Source organism: Leptonychotes weddellii, chromosome 7 (assembly GCF_054177405.1).
Source record: "Leptonychotes weddellii isolate Sample4059 chromosome 7, ASM5417740v2, whole genome shotgun sequence".
Classification (NCBI taxonomy): Eukaryota; Metazoa; Chordata; class Mammalia; order Carnivora; family Phocidae; genus Leptonychotes; species Leptonychotes weddellii.
In genome coordinates this window covers 69,076,323-69,095,560 of record NC_138375.1, presented here as the reverse complement: position 1 = coordinate 69,095,560, position 19,238 = coordinate 69,076,323, and the positions used below count along the sequence as shown (strand labels likewise).

Here is a 19,238-nt window from a genome sequence, read left to right as displayed (position 1 = left end):
TGGGGCTAAACCTTGGAAGCCATTATAAGGACTCTGGCTTCCATTGTGAGTGAAATAGGAAGGTTTGGAACCAAGGAGTGACATGTCATGACACGATTAGGTTTTCAAAGGATCCATTCTCTTTGCCTTCTGAACATACACTAATGCATACTAAAATAATATATTTTAAACGAAGACATTTTTAAAACTGTATCAACATCTCAAGATGTTAATCTTTCCCTAAATTAAATGTGTCTTGCGATAAGGAACATAATCTAAATCACACATATTTCCTTTTTTGCTGTGTAATAGGGCTATATACACAAAGCTGTTACATTTCCTAAGACTTCAGACTATTAAGGAAACTACTTCCTCAAATCTAATTATCGATTATTAAAAAAACTTCAAAACAATGTGTCTGGACTACCTTTAGCAAAGTTAATCGAGGTCTCAGATGTCTAGATACTATCTACACCTGTCTTATTATATTGTTTTCAATACATTAGTACTATTATTCATTTATAAGGGTCCTTTGCTTAAAAGATTACTTCACTAAAAATTGGAGAGAGTTTCCAAGTTTTGCTGTCTTCATTTAACACCTGGCTGATAGCCTGTCCAAGAAGCTACTTCCAGATTCAGTGCTAATACCTCCTGAATAGCAATGATTTGGTAGTATATGATGATCATATCCAAGCATAGCCTTAATCCTAGAGAAGAGAATATGGTGATGGAAAAGTTACCCCTCATCCTAAAACAAGATGTGTTTATTTCTTCTAACTATAGTCACTAACCTCATTTAAAATGGTTTAGAGGAATGTTTTCAAATACTATTACTTCTTAATGAGATAAACTAGAATTCAGAAGAAAATACACAGTGCACGACACACGATAGCTACTATTTCGTGCAAATTTTATTTCAGTTATATCTGCTTTATTTACTGAGCTGAGGGATTGAGATCAAAAATACATATATTTTACTTTGAACAGACATACATCCTGTTCCTTGTTCCCTGACAATCTAAACTGGCCAAAAACATAGTGAAAGAGTAGAAGTAGGAACTATCTTTTTTTTAAATTTCTTCTATATATTCCATTATTAACCCTTACTAGAGCAGTAGCTATTATTATCTACATTTTACATATTAAAGAATCTATATCCTAGAGAGGACTAGAAACTCTCCTAAAGCCATATAGCTAATAAGTGGCTTGACAGACTTGAACTCAAAGTTCTCTCTGAATTGCTACAGCCTATCACTATTGGTTAGAATTTTTGCTAGCCATTCTAAGAGATCAAAGGTCATATGATTTGATGTTGATAAGGTTTGGAAGACTAATTCTGCTCTGAAGTGCAGATATTCAGATTTTGCAGATATCCAAATTAGGCTTGATATGGAATCCCCCTAGGCCTTCTATTGTAAAAAGTTTCCACAGAAATGGACTTAGAGTGATGTCTAAAGGTGTAAATGTACATATGATCATGATTTTGTCTATGAAATATGAAGTAATTTAAACAACCAGTAAATTTTGCTTTGGTGAAATATGATTAAACACAGTCATGGATTAAGACTCTTTTGCACAAGCTTTGAATTAACAAATTCAAATTAAACTATCAGAATCAAAGTAGCATAATCATCATGCACTTAAATTGGTACTGTGTAAGGAGAAGTCTCCACTCTCGCAGTGCTAAAGAGTAGTACTTTTTTTAAAGATTGGTGAAAGCGCTGTTGCTTCATCTTAAATACATCTTGCTCTTACTGAAAGTGTTATCAACACCACTTTCCTGTTCCCTTACATCATTTGTGCTGCAATGATGGAAGAAAGGGGGTTCAGGTTTGCAACAAAGACAACAATGCAAAGCAAAACAAAAAAAATTTGTTAGAATTTTTTCTCTTATAATTCTGTGGAAAGTTGTCTTTTTTTTATTATTATGATATTTTTTAATTCTTTGGTCAATGTAGGGTAAATCTAGTGAGCATAGTCAAGATACACCATGTTAAATTTCAGAAGGTAATTAATAAATTGCTATTCTTTTAATGGATTTCAGTTGATATATTTTTAAAGGGTAGAGAATGGGATAAAGAATAGTATCCAAATTTTATAGTAAAGCTCCAACATTGTACACAGGAGCAGATGTCCCTGCCTATGGATCTTTCTCTTGAATGTGCAGTAGGTCTTTCCCTTCAGGAATTGGATGAACCAAGATAAAGTGGCTTAATGACAGAAGCTATCAAGATTATCCCACTAACTCCCCTTGGTCTGATTCCATGCTTAAAAGTAATCTTATTATATGTTGGCCTTCCATGTAGATATACCTATCGGATGGAAATATGCGCCTATCTTGAGTACTTTATCATTTTTCTTTCTGTGTACTTTTAATAGTTTATTAGTTCCTTTCCAGTTGTATAGTGGATGTAAATCCTTTAGTAATATAACACTATGACACTCACAGAATTTTAAAATTACAGGATCTTGAGAGAGCCTGAATACGAAGATGGTCAAGTGTAGATATTGTTGTGGTAATTAAAAACACCACTATTAAGGACTTATTAATACCACTGGATCTTATATTTATTAAATAAAAGCAATGGCACAATCTAAGTGATCTTAGTATTGTTCATTTATCTTTTCTATTTTAAATCCTCTACAAAATGTGTAATTAAAAATAAATTATATCGGGCGCCTGGGTGGCTCAGTTGGTTAAGCAACTGCCTTCAGCTCAGGTCATGATCCCAGGGTCCTGGGATCGAGTCCCGCATCGGGCTCCCTGCTCTGCGGGGAGCCTGCTTCTCCCTCTCCCACTCCCCCTGCTTGTGTTCCCTCTCTCGCTGTGTCTCTCTGTCAAATAAATAAATAAAATCTTTAAAAATAAATAAATAAATTATATCTAAGAAAAATGTAATGCTGAACTAGATTATTTTTAATACTTTTTGATTGCAGTTGCACAGAAAGATACATTTATGTTTAGAAGAAATTGCAGTTATATTTTTTTAGTAATACTAATCATAAATCGTTAAGAAAGACATATCTATGAACATGGATGATTATAATTTTTAAAAAAGAAAACATGTAAACATTTAATACTATAATCCCATAAGAAAGCTAACTCAGTAGGCAGTGAAAAATGCATACTAGCAGAAAATTTACTGTACCATATCAAATTAAGCATTTCACTGATAAGTAATTAATATTATAATTTACTCAAAATACTGTGAACTCTATAGAAGAGTATTTATTATACAAATATACAACATTAGGTATAGTGAAGATAGCATATTTGGATTTATACATATATATCAAGAAATGCTTTAAGCTAGAAGAAATTATTCTACAACAAATGAATAGTTAGGATAGTATTTCTAAAACATATTTCTTTTCTGCTCAAGATCTGATTTTGATGCCAGGAAACAGTCATCAATGTTATCATTTTGTAGAATATATGTAATCACAAGGTCATCATCATGACAAAACACCAGCTTTACTGAATAGAGAAACAGCCATGCTGCCACTCTTGATAGTCCAGTCATTCCTACAATTTAATCACTACCGTTTCTTAACAAAGTGGATGATGACGGTTATTAAAATTTAGATTTATAGAACTACAAGGGACATCAAGATGTCATTTGTTCCAACAACCTGTTTCTAGGCAGATTAATGTCAAATGCACCCAAAAGCTCAATGTAATTAGAAGCAGGAAATAGGCCAGTAACAGGGGGAATGATAGTGGTGAGTGAGGAATTGTCATATATTCTTTCATAGTAATCTTTTTACAGTTTATTAGAAGTTGGTAGAAGTCTAGTGTAAGGTTGAGGGAGCTATCAGGCTACTATTAATTAGTAAAATAATTTACTTGTATATACAAAGAGGAGCTTTAATGAACAGAACTCAAGTCAGTAGACATAAATAAAACAAAGCAAACCTTAAAAAACCCTTACATTTCTACTTTATAACTCCTGAAAGTTCTCAGAGCATATTCCTAAAGGACAAGGACGAAGATTTTATACTCTACAAAAGAGATAAGAAAAGAGAGAATTTCTTGATTATCAGATAAAATTCACAGAATCAAAGTGTCTTATTTGATTGAAGAGAAGATACGAAGTTCTCCACTACTTCAGCTTATCTGAGGAGAGGAAAATTTGCTAGACTAGAAAGAGAAAAGGATACCAAAAAAACTCTAAGAAGGTGAAACTTCTGAGGCAATGGTGAAACAAAGGCAAACTTCTTAAAATAAATTTAAAAATGGGCACTAAAAGTACAGCCAAAGGAGGGACTTCCACTTCCAGACAAGATGGAATAATAGCAGAGACCAGACTTAACTTTTACTTGAAACACCCAAAAGAAAAAAAGAAGAAGAAAATACATGAAGAAAAAAAAAGTTTCAAGACACTGGATTTCAGGTAATAAAATAGTAGTATTTAAGAGACGGGAAGTGAATGAGGTGAGTAATCTACTGCCTTGGGAGTTTTCAAGAGATGGTGTGGGAAGGGTGGGGCAGGACGTGAAATGCACGGAATCCAGCAGACTCTGAGTTGAGGAGACAAAACTGAAGGTCCAAGGACACCAAGATGGCTGGAATGTATAGAGCAGAATATGAGAGGGGAGAAAGCTGCTCAGAGTTGATGTGCAGAGGAGTCCCTCAAGTATTCAGCAGAGTACAGATGGCATGTTCATATGAAGAAACCACCCTAGACCACAGATAGATTCATATGAAGGGGTAGAGAGACAGTGGGCAATATTCAGAAAAGAAGGTAAAATAACAAAGTTTTCAGACATTAAAAACAAAAAAAAGAAAGAAAACTGAAATAATACCAGAACCCCTGCATGCATGTCAAAAGAAGTCCTTCAGTCAAATGGAAAATGGCACCATGTGGAAATAATGATTTATACAAAGGAATAAAGAGCACCAGAAATGAGGAGATGTAGTTTAAGACTGATAAAGAAACGTATGTGATTTTTAAAATTATTTCTGTTTCTTTAAAAGATAAACTGCTTGAACAAAAATTTAAAAGTATTGTAGTATTCATAAGTTATGTAAAGGCAAAATATATGACAATAGTGAAAGGCCAGGTAAAGAGAAATGGAAAATAAATAAATAAATAAATAAATAAATAATGTATATTATTGTAAATATTTTATATCTGAAATGATATCCTTGTCTTATATGTGAAAGTGATATGTCAAAGGTAGAATATTATAATGACCTAAGCAACCTATGTCTATTAAAGAAATTGAATTTGTAGTTAAAAATGTTCCCACAACCTCAGGCTCAATGATTTCAGTAGTGAAGTCTACTGAGCGTATATAAGGGAGAACTAATACCAATTCTACACAAATTCTTTCACAAAATTAAAGATAAGGGAACACAGGTGCGCCTGGGTGGCTCAGCCAGTTAAGCGCCTGCCTTCAGTTCAGGTCATGATCGCAGGGTCCTGGGATCAAGCCCTGCATCGGGCTCCCTGCTCAGCGGAGAGCCTGCTTCTCACTCTCCTTCTGCCGCTCCCCCTGCTTGTGCTCTCTCTCTCTGTCAAATAAATAAATAAAATCTTAAAAAAAAAAAAAGATAAGGAAACACGTCCCAACTCATTCTATGATGACATTATTCATCATTTATCCGAATTTCACCATAGCATCTATCAAAAGTTATCTTGTATTCTTGTGGATAAGATAAGTAAGTGTGCGATAAATGACAGCAGGATTAGTACAATTAGTACAGTTGAAGTAGTATGGTCTTTTCTGACTGAATGACTATGGCAAAACAGGGATTGAGTAACAGATTAATGTCAGCATAGAGTGTTTTAATAAAGCTGAGAACATGTAGTGGCATAAGCTATTAAAAATCCCATGAGCTTAAAGCAATACATAACACTTTCTAGCTCATGGAAGAATCAAAGTGGATTTCCTCTTCAGGAGGCTTTTCTGAAAAGTTTTCCTTCAAATAGTGAACTTGGATCCAAGTTCCTTCCACTTTCTAGTACTCTCAGAGTTCTCACTTGCAGCAAGTCAGTTGGGGAGAGACTGCAAATATTTATATTGCATGTTTCTGGCCAGCACTGAAATGTATCATATGACATTTCTGCCTACACCCCACTGACCAGAACTCAGTCCTGTGCTCTACCTGGATAAAAGGAGGGCTCAGTATGTGGCCGTGCTGTATGTCCAGGAGGAAAATGAAACAATTTGGTGAAAACTATCTGTCATAAATATTATGAATACTTCATATAACATCATCAAGTTCCACAAGCTAAACTGATGATCCATTATCCAATAAGATGACATAGATTTTTTAAAGTTCTATACATCATTTTTAAACTGTAAAATAGGAAAGCTTAACATTAGCAAGTTAAAATATGGATCAAATTGTATATAAATTTAAGAGACACAGAATCCAGGTTAAGATTTTTTTTTCTCTACTTCCCAACATTCAGACTATCTTGAAATATTATACTCAACCCTAATTGTTTTATCAAAAGAACAAATGACTAATGAGTGCAGGTCCAAGGATAATATAACTAAGATAGAAAGAAAAATTGAGATTTGTCACATGAACATTAGTTGAAATAACTATGAAAGTTGATCCTCAAGTAAAGATACAGGGTTAACAACAGAGTTGTCATAAAATATTTGAGTAGAGATACCATTTGAAACAGAGATCAGACTTATTCTTTATGGTTCTTGACATTAGTACAAGGACCTTGAAAGTAGAAGAAGAAAAATATGAGCTCAAAATAAAGGAAAATCTTTATAAATAATTAGAGCAGTGATTCTCAAAATGTGATCCAGGATCCCCAGGGGAAATCTGAAACCTTTCGAAAGGGTCTTCAAATTCACAATTATATTCAAAATGATACTAGGGTGTTATTTGCCTTTTAGATTCTCATTTTCTCATGAGCCTACAGTGATGTTTTCCGGAGGCCACTTGACATGTCATATCACAAAAAGAAGACATAAGAACCTCTTATTAAGCCAGACATAAAAGAGATTTGACAAAAGGTAAAACCATTCCATTCTTTTCACCATAGTTTTTGAATTTTGAATTTTGAATTTACCTTAGGATGTTTGCCTTTACTCTTGACTTTTTTTTTCTTTTTTGATAAGGAAATATAGGTGTAAGTTTCTGAACCATGGATATTATAAAAGAATGTATAAATGATTCCAAAGCTTTGATACCATCTATCATGCTTGAATATTATGACATATACATTATAGTAACCAATTAATGTTTATGCTTACAGTATTTTCATGTTTATAGCATATCATACTTATTGATTTATGATTACTCTTCTAAGAAACTGCCAAACTATCTTCCAACGTGGCTGTACAATTTGGAATTCCCACCAGTAATGAATGAGAATTCCTCTTGCTCCACATTCTCACCAGGATTTGGTGTTGTCAGTACTCCAAATGTTGGCCATTCTAATAGATGTGTAATGGTATCTCATTTTAATTTGCATTTTCCTGATGACAAATGATGTGGAACCTCTTTTTGTATGCTTATTTGCCATCTGTATATCTTCTTTGGTAAGATACCTGTTAAGGTCTTTGGCTCATTTTTTAAATCAGCTTGTGTGTTCCCCTATTGTTGAGTTTTAAGAGTTCTTTTATGTTTTGAATATCAGTCCTTTAAGAGTCCTTTTGCAAATATTTTCTTCCAGTCTGTGGTTCATCTTCTCATTGCCTTTTGCAGAGCAGAAGTTTTTAATTTTAAATAAATCCAGTTTATCAATTATTTCTTTCATGGATTGTACCTTTGATATTTAATCTAAAAAGTCATCAATATACCCAAGATTATGTAGTTTTCTCCTATGTTATCCTCAATGAGTTTTATAGTTTTGCATTTTACATTTAGGTCTGTGATTCATTTAAAGTTAATTTTTGTGAAAGGTATAAAGTCTCTGTCTAGATTAATTTCTTTGCCTGAGGATGTCCAGTTGTTCCAGTACCATTAATTGAAGAGATTATCTTTGCTCCATTATATTACATTTGCGCCTTTGTCAAAAATAAATTGAATATATTTACATAGATCTATTTCTAGGCTATCACGTTCCATTGATCTACTTGTCTTTTCTTTTACCAGTACCATGCTATCTTGATTACTATAGCTTTATATTTTCTTGAAATCAGATAGCTTCAGTCCTCCAACATTTTCCCCTTCAATATTTTGTTGCCTAGTCTAAGTCTTTTGTTCTCCATATAAACTTTAGAGTCAGTCTGCCATATATATAAAATAATTTGTTGGAATTATATTGAATCTAAGGATTAATTTGGGAAGAACTGACATCTTGATAATATTGAGGCTCTCTATCAATGAACATGGAATATCTCTCAATTTATTTAGTTCTTCTTTAATTTCTTTCATCATAGTTTTGCAGTTTTCCTCATTATACATAACTTGATAGCTTTATACCATAGAATTTCTTTTTTTTTCTCTTGGCAATGTAAATGGTATTGTGTTTTTAATTTCAAATTCCACTTATTCATTGTTGGTATATAGAAAAGTGATAGATTTTGCAATTTAATTATGTATTCTGTAACCTTGCTATAATTGCTTATTAGTTTCAGGAGTTTGTCAATTCTTTTGGATTGTCTACATAAATGAGTACATCATCTGTGAATAAAGACAATTCTATTTCTTCTTTCTCAATCTGTATACCTTTTATTTCCTTTTCTTGTCTTATTATATTAGCTAGAACTTACAGTATAATGTTGAAAAGCGGTGGTGAGGCTTTCCAATTCGAGAAAAAAATATATCCCTAATTGGCATTGTTGTTGTTATAGCCACCATTCTCTGACTCTTTCATTTCATGATCATATACATCCTATGTTCTCTGTAGTGAAATTCCACTCATAAAAAATGAGCTCCAGGGTTTACTTCCAGCTAGACCAGAAATTTTCAGTTAGTTCATAGAACAGCCTATATATATTTAGTAGTTGTCCTAAATCAGATTCCAAATTCACTGTTCCCAAATTCTTGTTTGAGACTGATAATCCCAAGAATATCCATTAAAAGACTACAAAAGGTTTTAGGAACTGTTTAATAAACTATGGACCATAGTTCTCTCACCTATGCTTTGCCAGTTCAAACTCTCATCTAACTTTCTTGATTCAAATCCCTGGGATAAAATTAGTCATTAATTGTCTTGAATATAAAACCTGAAACCATTAAATTCTTAGAAGAAAACATAGGGAAAAAGCTCTTTGACATTGATCTTAGCAATGGTTTTATGGATATGACACCAAAAGCATAAGCAACAAGAGTAAAATAAACAAATGCAACTACATCAAACTAAAAAGCTCTGCACAGCAAAAGAAGTAATCCACAAAATGAAAAGGCCACTTACAAATGAACAAAAATATTTGCAAACCATACATCTGATAAGAGAATATACAAAATATCTAAGAAACTCATACAACTTAAATGCAAAAAAAAAAAAAATCTGATTTTAAAATGGGCAAGAGACCTAAATAGGCATTTTTCCAAAGAAGATATTTAAATGACCAACAAGTACATGAAAAGATGCTCAACATTACTAACCATCAGGAAATGCAAATCAAAACCACAGTGAGTTTTCTCAAACCTGTTAGAATAGCTATTGTAAAAGAGACAAGAATAAGAGAATGTAGAGAACACTTATGCACTGTTGGTAGGAATGTAAATTGGTGTAGCTACTATGGAAAATACTATGGAGGTTCCTCAAGAAATTAAAAATAGAACTACTTTATGATCTAGCAATCCCACTTCTGGGTGTATATCCAGAGGAAATTAAATCACTACAGATCTTCCTCGATTTACAATGAGATTAACTCCAAATAAACCCATTATAAGTTGAAAATATAATAAGTCAAAAATACATTTACTACACCTAGCTTACCAAACATCATAGCTTAGTCTAGCCTACCTTAAATGTGCTTAAAACACTTACATTAGTTCCATTAGAACTACATTTGGGCAAATTATCTAACATGAAGTCTATTTTATAATAATGTGCTGAAAGCTCTTGAAACTTATTGAATAATGTACTGAAAGTAAAAAACAGAATAGCTGTCAGTGTATGTGTTATTTAACCTCATGACTGCATGGCTTACTGGGAGCTGCAGCTCACTGCCCCAGCCCAGCAGCATAAGAGAGCATCGTACCACACATATCCCTAGCCAGAAAAGATCAAAATTTGAAGTGTATTTTTTCTTTTCATTTTTTATAGTTTCAAGTTTTTATTTAAATTCCAGTTAGTTAACATAGAGTGTAATATTAGTATTAGGAGTAGAATTTAGTGATTCTGCATAATGAAGGAAACAATCAACATAACTAAAAGGCAACCTTCAGAATGGAAGAAGATATTTGCAAATGACATTTCTGATAAAGGGTTAGTACCCAAAATCTTTGAAGTATTTTTTTTATTGAATGTGTATTACTTTTGCAGCATTGTAAAGTAGAAAAGTTGTTAAGTCAAACCATTGTAAGTCAGAAACTGTATATCCAAGAGATATCTGCATTTCCATGCTTATTGCATCATTATTTACAATAGCCAAGATATTAAAACAAAGTATTCACCAATGGAAGAAAAAACAAAGAAAATGTGATATATATGTAATATTATTTTATATATTTATATGCATATATATTAACTCATACATATTTTTATATATAAGGGAATTTTAATTTACCCACAAAAATGAAGGAAATTCTGTCATTTGTGAAAACATGGATGAATCTTGATGGGAATATGCTAAGTGAAAAAAGTCAGAGAAAGACCAGTACTGTATGATCTCACATGTGGACTCTAAAATAGTAAAACTCAGAAAAGCAGAGATTTTTTACCTACTTTAAAATGATAAAATATGTTTAAATATGTTTAAAGAATGCATTAAGGAGGGCACGTGTTGTGATGAGCACTGGGTGTTATATGCAACTAATGAATCGTTGAACACTACATCAAAAATGATGTACTATATATTGGCTAATTGAACATAATAATAAAAAAAAAAGAATGCTAATCCTTTATTCACACCTATTTATCTTCCTCCTTCTCCCTGAGCTAAAAAAGCTTCCTCCTTCTCCCTGAGCTAAAAAAGAACTATTTTTCCTAAATAATACTGGCAATCCCTGGGTCTAGACTTGCCTACACAAAGCAAAATTACATATTAAAAATAGTATATGACAATAATCATTTTAGATAACTCATCACCATATATCTCTGATAAAAAGATGAATTAACTTATAATACTTTATAGTAAGTGAAAACCAGAAACTGTATCTCTTATTGATTTTTATTATCCTTAATTGCCTTGGTTCATATTACATGACTAAATTAAACAGTAGTTTCATTTGTCAGCTCATGACACAAAAGTTCAATTTATATACACTCTTTAGAAATATTTTGCATAAATTGAGATAAATATGCCCATTATAACCTAGTTAAAAGATTATGTGTTTGTTCTAATACAATCCTAAATGTTTCCTGCTGAAAAAAGATTACATTTTTTACATACTTTAAGTTGATAAAATATGTTTAAGGAAATGCTAACTTGCCCTTTTGTTGTCTCCAGGCTCAATAAGAGTAAGGCCGATGTACCTTTGTATTTTGGAAACAAACTCTCATGTAAGGTTTTTTTTTTTTCTTTTTTGTCAATAGTGAAGTAGTTTTAGAGTCAGAGGTTTTACAGTTTTTATTATTTTTATGATTCTCCTGAAATCATTTAACATGGAGCTTTTCTCTTGTAAAATTTCTTTGTGGGGGCACCTGGGTGGCTCAGTCGTTAAGCGTCTGCCTTCGGTTCAGGTCATGATCCCAGGGTCCTGGGATCGAGCCCCACATCGGGCTCCCTGCTCCGTGGGAAGCCTGCTTCTCCCTCCCCGATTCCCCCTGCTTGTATTCCCTCTCTCACTGTGTCTCTCTCTGTCAAATAAATAAATAAAATCTTTAAAAAAAAAAAATTTCTTTGTGAAGTCCATGACTGGTGGCAAATCTTTCCCACCACCTACGTGGTTTCCTAAGTGTCATGCATAGCCGTTTAAACAAATTAATGTCCTTTAAAATCTTTCTTCCTAGTCAAACAACAACATTGAAATAAAAAAAAAAAAAGTCATAGAGGAAATTAAAAAAAAACAAAGCCATGGGATTAGTGCATTTTTATTCTAAAGATAATAAAGTTAATGCAGTGTTGTTTGAATTTTATGTTGTAATGGGAAAGAATAGCTGCCTGGATGGATGAGAGTGAAAAACTTTCATTCAAGAAGTGAGAAGACCTATCTAGTTGGAATTTTCATAAGATTCCTTAAATAAATCTAATCAAGAAAAAATATATACATATATAAGGTGTATTAGATTCCTAAAGCTGTCATAACAAAGTACCACAAACTGGGTAGCTAAAACAACATAATTTGATTCTCTCACAGTTCTAGAGACTAGAAGTTCAAAATCAAGTTATCAGTAAGGCCATGCTCCCTCTGGAGGCTCTAGGGAAGAAGTCTTCCTATCTTCTCCCTCCTTACACTTCTTGGTGTTCCTTGGCTTTTGGATGTATCACTCCAATCTCTGCCTTATTCTTCGTACAGTGTTCTCCCCTGTGTGTTCTGTATCCAAATCTCTCTCTTCTTAAATGGATGCCAGTCATTGAATTAGGGTCCACCCTAATCCACTACAACTTCATCTTAACTGGATTCCATCTTCAAAGATCCTATCTCCCAGGGTGCTTAGCTGATTCAGTCAGAAGAGCATGTGACTCTTGATCTCAGGGTCATGAGTTTGAGCCCCACGTTGGTTGTAGAGATTATTTAAAATAAATGAAACTTCAAAAAAAAAAAAAAAAAAGAATTAAGAAAAAGATCCTCTTTCCCAAGAAGGTCCAATTTACAGGTACTCAAGATTAGGACTCAAAAAATATCTTTTGTGGGGACACAATTCAACCTACAATTGAACAAACTGCTGAAATAGGCTTTTAAATAGCAAGTGAGGGAGGCTTGAGCAATTTGGGAAGTGACTTTGAAAAGACGTCCTTAAGATCTTAATTGTGAATTCTCAAAGTCCCACAGAAGATTTTATACTTGTATTCAGCAATCGATTTTCTGATAATCTCAATAAAAAACAAATACTTTGGTGCCAATGGCATTAAAGATAAAGTCACCAGCCATTTATTCATCCAACTAAAATTTTTTGAACATTCATTACATAAAAAAGAGAACAGGAGTAATGAACAACACAATACTTCCTTTCATAGTCTCCTTATCTAGAAAAGAGCCAGGCAGTTAAACAATTACAACTCATTGCATAACATGATCAGATTGACATTTTAAAAAGATTCCTTTCACAACATGGAAAGGAGTGGTTTGGAAGAAGAAAAAAGCCAAGAGACCAGTTATAGAGGTATCATGCTGTTTATGTAATAGAACATAGGTTGCAAAAGTTAGATAATGAGGAAATGACTGTAAGGAGAGGAGACACATTCAGAAGATTTCGTGGGCTCAAATTCCAGCCACCAAACCTACAAAATTACCTGCAGTTGCACCCATCCCTTCCTTTGTGATCTCTGTTGCAAAAGAGGTCCTCTCTCTTTAATAAAGCTAATACTTCTTCCGGTGCTTTGGAACCCATCCTATCCCCTTCTTAGTAATCTTGTGCTATTATATTCTTGTTCTTAGACCCCAATCTCTTCCTACTTGCTTATTAGCTTTGAACATGCTCAAACCAGCCATCACAACACATAGCAACAATTACTTCATCTGCCACCCTCAACAAACCTCGGCACTGCAGCCAACTACAGACTTACATCTTCTATTCACATCTATACTTTTTTTCACGGTTATACTTATAGAAGATCTTGTTTACATATGATGTGTCCAATTGCTCGTCTCCAACACATTTCTTGATCTATTGCCACTGGCTTCTGTTCTTACAATTCTCTGAAATTTCTCTCATTCTAGTTTCCAACAAACTCTTTGTTACTAAATCCAGCAAACATTATCATTACTTCCCTTGAACTCTCAGCGACATGTGGCAATTCTGACTGCTCCCATCATCTTCCTATACCCTCTTACCTTGCCATGATTGTATTGATTTCAGCTCTGGTTTTCTCCTTGCTTTTCCTTCTTAGTCTCTTCCTCTAAGCATTTCTTACATGTTATATTCTTTAGAATTCCTCAGTTTGTAGTAGACTCTTTTCCTTTCTTGAGAAAATTGATCTTTTCTCCATGGATCAAATAATTATTGTTGTACTGATGATCCCCAATTATGGCTCCAATTGAAATCTCTCTCCTCAGCTTTAGATCTTTATTTTCAACTGCCAGATGGCACTTGGCTGCCTCATTGGTACCTCAAACTCAGTATGTTCAAAATTGAACTCATCTCCTCTTCTAAATTCTCTATTCTTCCTATGATTCACCATATTAATAAATGGCAACACTCTATATAAAAGCCTACAAGCCAACTACAAGTGTACCAAGTTTAATTACCCTCCCTTTCTCTCTCCACCCATCCCAACTCTCTTTCTTCCCCTTTTCTCACTCCCTCACCTCTCAATCCTCACCATTCACATTCTACCCATAATTCCACTGTTACTCCTATAGTTCTAATCACTGTAACACTTTAACTCCTACAGATTTCTTCTTCCTAAAAAAATTCCATTTTGTTCATGATATATACCTCTCCCAAACTGCTCATGGGACCTAGAGGAAGCTGATCCCACGTTCAATTCCAGGGCCAAGAATGATTAAATCATCTAATTATGGCAATTATATTCCCCTTGGAAAATAATTAATTTAGGAGCTCAAATTTAAGTCAATCTGGTTACTATTACCTTTGCAACTGTTATTGTTCCAGGTGTGGGCATGGAACTAAAATTTGTCCAACCAGACTGAAGCAAAGGAGTGTTGTTGTTGTTGTTGTTGTTGTTGTTTTTCTTTTCAAATTTGGGAAGAGAGTTTATTTTTCCCCCCAGTGGATGGATGTGAGCAATGCAGCATGTTAACTTTGCTGCTACAACTGATGTTTTATCATTCCCTTAATTTTTTTTATAATTCTATTACAAATGTATATGCCCATAAATAATATTGCATATTATAAACATATATATATGGCATTTTTGTTAAAATTTTTTAAGATGTATTCATTTTGATAACAACACCTCAATTACATTCACTTTCATAGTAGTATGGTTTCCAGTACAAAAATAGCACAATTTGTTGATGCATTATCTTATTAATACTAGTATTTTTTCCATCTTTCCTGATATAAACCAATGCTTCTATAAATATTTTTGAATATGTCTCTTTTTTTTAAGATTTTATTTATTTATTTATTTACTTGACAGAGAGAGAGAGCACAAGCAGGGGCGGGGGGGGCAGCAGAGGCAGAGGGAGAAGCAGGCTCCCCACTGAGCAGGGAGCCCGATGTGGGACTTGATCCCAGTACCCTGAGATCATGACCTAAGCCAAAGGCAGATGCTTAACCAACTGAGCCACCCAGGTGCCCCTGAACATATAGTCTTTTTGACCACATGAAGGAATTTTCTAAAATATATATTTCCAGAAATGGAATTTCTGGGTTATAGGGTATACATTTTCAAGATAAAAAACTAAATGGCTATCCACAATGCCTGCAACACTTTACACTTCCACCAGTAGTCTAAGAGAGATTCTGTTCATCCAAAGCTGCAGCAAGAGTTTTTGTTATGGTTTTTAAATTTTTGCAGTTCTAATGAGTATGAAATAGCATCTTTATGATGTATTTCAATTTGTGTTCTCATAATTACTAATTAAATTCTTAGTCACATTTTTTCATGATTATTGGGCAGTTGTTTTTCCTCCTCTATGAAATGCTCTTTTTTTTTTTTAGAGGTTTGTATTTTGCTTACTGAATTTTGGAAGTTTTAGTATTTATTTGTATTAATATATTCACTATTGCACTAGACCTAGGCAAGACAATATAAACAAAGGAAAGATATACCATGCTCATTATTGGAAGAATTAATATAGTTAAAATGTCCATACTATCTTCAGCAATCTACACATTCAATGCAATCCCTATAAAAATTCCAATGGCATTTTTCACAGAGCTAGAACAAACAATCCTAAAATTTTTATGGAACCATAAAAGATCCCAAATAGCCAAAGGAATCTTGAAAACAAGAAACAAAGCTGCAAGTATCACAATTCCAGACTTCAAGTTATATTACAAAACTGTAGTAATCAAAATTTATGGTACTGACACATAGCTCAATAGAGCAGAATAAAAAATGTAGAAATAAACCCACAGTTACATGGTCAATTAATCTTCAGTGAGGAAGGCAAGAATGCGCAATGGTAAAAAGACAGTCTCTCCAACAAATGGTATAGGGAAACTGGACAGCTACATGCAAAAGAAATAAACTGGACCACTTTCTTACACCATACACAAAAAATAAACTCAAAATGGACTAAGGACCTAAATGTGAGACTTGAAACCATAAAAATCCAAGAAGAGAGCATGGGCAGTAATTTCTCTGATATCAGCCATAGCAACATTTTTCTAGGTATGTCTCCTGAGGCAAGGAAAGCAAAAGCAAAAATAAATTATTGGAACTTCATCAAAAGAAAAATTTCTACACTGCAAAGGAAACAGTCAACAAAACTAAAGGACAACCTACTGAATAGGAGAAGATATTTGCAAATGACATCCAATAAAGGGTTAGCATCCAAAATATATAAGGAATTTATACAACTCAACACCAAAGAAAACCAAATAATCCAATTTAAAAATGGGCAGAAGACATGAACAGACATTTCTCCAAAGAAGACATACAAATGGCCAACAGACACGTGAAAAGATGTTCAACATAACCCTTCAGCAGGGAGATGCAAATCAAAACCACAATGAGATATCACCTCATACCTATCAGAGTTGCTAAAATCAAAAACTCAAAAAACTAAATTTATTTTAAATAAAAATTAAAATTAAAAAAAAAACAGGTGTTGCTGAGGATGTAGAGAAAAAAACTCTCTTGCATGGTTGGTGGGAATACAAACTGGTACAGCCACTATGGAAAGCAGTATGGAGCCTCCTCAAAAAATTAAAAGTAGAAATACCCCATGATCCAGTAATTGGACTACTGGGTATTTAACAAAAGAATACAAAAGCACTAATTTGAAGAGCTATAAGCACCCCTATGTTTACTGCAGCATTATTTACAATAGCCAAATTATGGAGCAGCCCTAGTGTCCATCAATAGATGAATGGATAAAATGGATGTGGTATATATCTATACAATGGAATATTACTCAGCCATAAAAAGAATGAAATCTTGCCATTCACGACAGCATGGATGGACCTAGAGGATATAATGCTAAGCAAAATAAGTCAGGTAAAGACAAATACTATATGATTTCATTCATATGTGGGTTTAAGAAACAAAACAAATGAGGGGTGCCTGGGTGGCTCAGTCAGTTAAGTGTCTGCCTTCAGCTTGGGTCGTGATCCCGGTGTCCTAGGATCCAGCCCCGCATCAGGCTCCCTGCTCAGCAGAAAGTCGGCTTTTCCCTCTCCTTTTACCCCTCCCCCTCCATCCTGCTTGTGTGCTGTCTCTCAAATAAAATCTTAAAAAAAAAAGAAACAAATGGGGCGCCTGGGTGGCTCAGTCGTGAAGCGTCTGCCTTCGGCTCAGGTCATGGTCCCAGGGTCCTGGGATCGAGGCCCGCATCAGGCTCCCTGCTCCACGGGAAGCCTGCTTCTCCCTCTCCCACTCCCCCGGCTTGTGTTCCCTCTCTCGCTATCTCTCTCTCTGTCAAATAAAAAAAAAATTAAAAAAAAAAAAAAGAAAAAGAAAAGAAACAAATGAACAAAGGAAAAGAAAAGGGAGAGAAACCAAAACACAGACTTTTAAGTATAGAAAAGAAACAGATGGCTGCCAGAGCAGAGGTGGATTGGGGGATGGGTGAAATGAGTGAAGGGGATGAAGAGTACACTTATCTTGATGAGCACTGAGTAATAAATGGAACTATTGAATTACTGTTGTATACTTGAAACTAATATAACACTGTAATCAACACTGAAATTAAAGTAAAAGTTAAAAATATTAGAAATGGATCTTAATGAAATGAAGATGAATGATTTACCTCATAAAAAGTTCAAAATAATGGTCATAAAGATGCACACCAAGGTCAGGAGAACAATCCATACATTTTGGTGCCACTATAAATACAAACACATAGACTAACGGAACATAATCAAATGCCCAGAAATAAACCTATGCATATATGGTCAATTAATATTTGACAAAGATTTCAAGAATACTCAATGGAGAAATGAGGGTCTTCAATAAACGTGATGAGAAAAATTGGATATTCACATGTAAAAGAATGAAATTAGATCCCTACTTTATACCACTTGCAAAAATTAACCTAGAAAGGGTTAAAGACTTGAATGTAAATCCAGAAACCATAAAACACGTAGGAGAAAACATAGGAAAGTTCCTCAGGATGGCTCTTGGCAATGATTTTATTGGATCTGTAAACTAGAGCATAAGCAACAAAATAAAAAAAAAACAAGTGGGATTACATCAAATTAAAAACCTTTTGCACAGCAAAAGAAATGATCAACAGAATGAAAAGACAGTTTACCACTTGGAAAGATATTTGCAAATTATATAACTGATAAGGGGTTAATATTCAAAAATATAAAAATAACTCCTACAACTCAACAGCCAAACAAACAATCCAATTAAAAAATGGACAGTGTATCTGAATAGACATTTTTCCAAAGAAGATATACAGATGGCAAAGAGGTACATGAAAACATGCTCAACATCATTAACCATCAGGGAAGTGCAAATCAAAACCACACTGAGATATCACCTCATGCTTGTTAGAATGGCTATCATCAAAAGACAAGAGGTAACAAATGCTGATGAGGATGTGGGGAAATAAACCCTTGTTCACTGTTAGTACCTTTATAAATTGGTACACCTCCTATGGAAAACAGTATGAAGGTTGCTCAAAACTTAAAATAGAACTACCATATGATCCACAATTCCACTCCTGGAAACATATCCAAAATAAATAAATACACCATCAAAGAGATATCAGCATTCCCATGTTCATAGCATTATTACAATAGTCAAAACATGAAACAACCTAAGTGTCCATCAATGATAAAGAAGTTGTGGTATATGTATATACAATAGAATATTATTCATCTATAAAAAAAGAAAGAAATCCTTTCATTTGTGATAACACGGATGGACCTGTAGAGCATTATGTTAAGTGAAATAAGTAAGACAAAGAAAGACAATTTTTT

At 33.8% G+C, this 19,238-nt stretch overlaps 1 protein-coding gene across 1 annotated transcript in view; it reads right to left on the bottom strand.

Annotated features, from left to right (window-relative positions):
• SLCO6A1 (solute carrier organic anion transporter family member 6A1) overlaps positions 1-19,238 on the bottom strand; it is a 114,135-nt gene that overhangs the window by 717 nt on the left and 94,180 nt on the right. Inside the window, exon 15 of the mRNA XM_006727798.2 lies at positions 18,059-18,134. Within this exon, the coding sequence (XP_006727861.1) occupies positions 18,059-18,134 (76 nt within the window). The remainder of the gene's footprint in view (positions 1-18,058; positions 18,135-19,238) is intronic.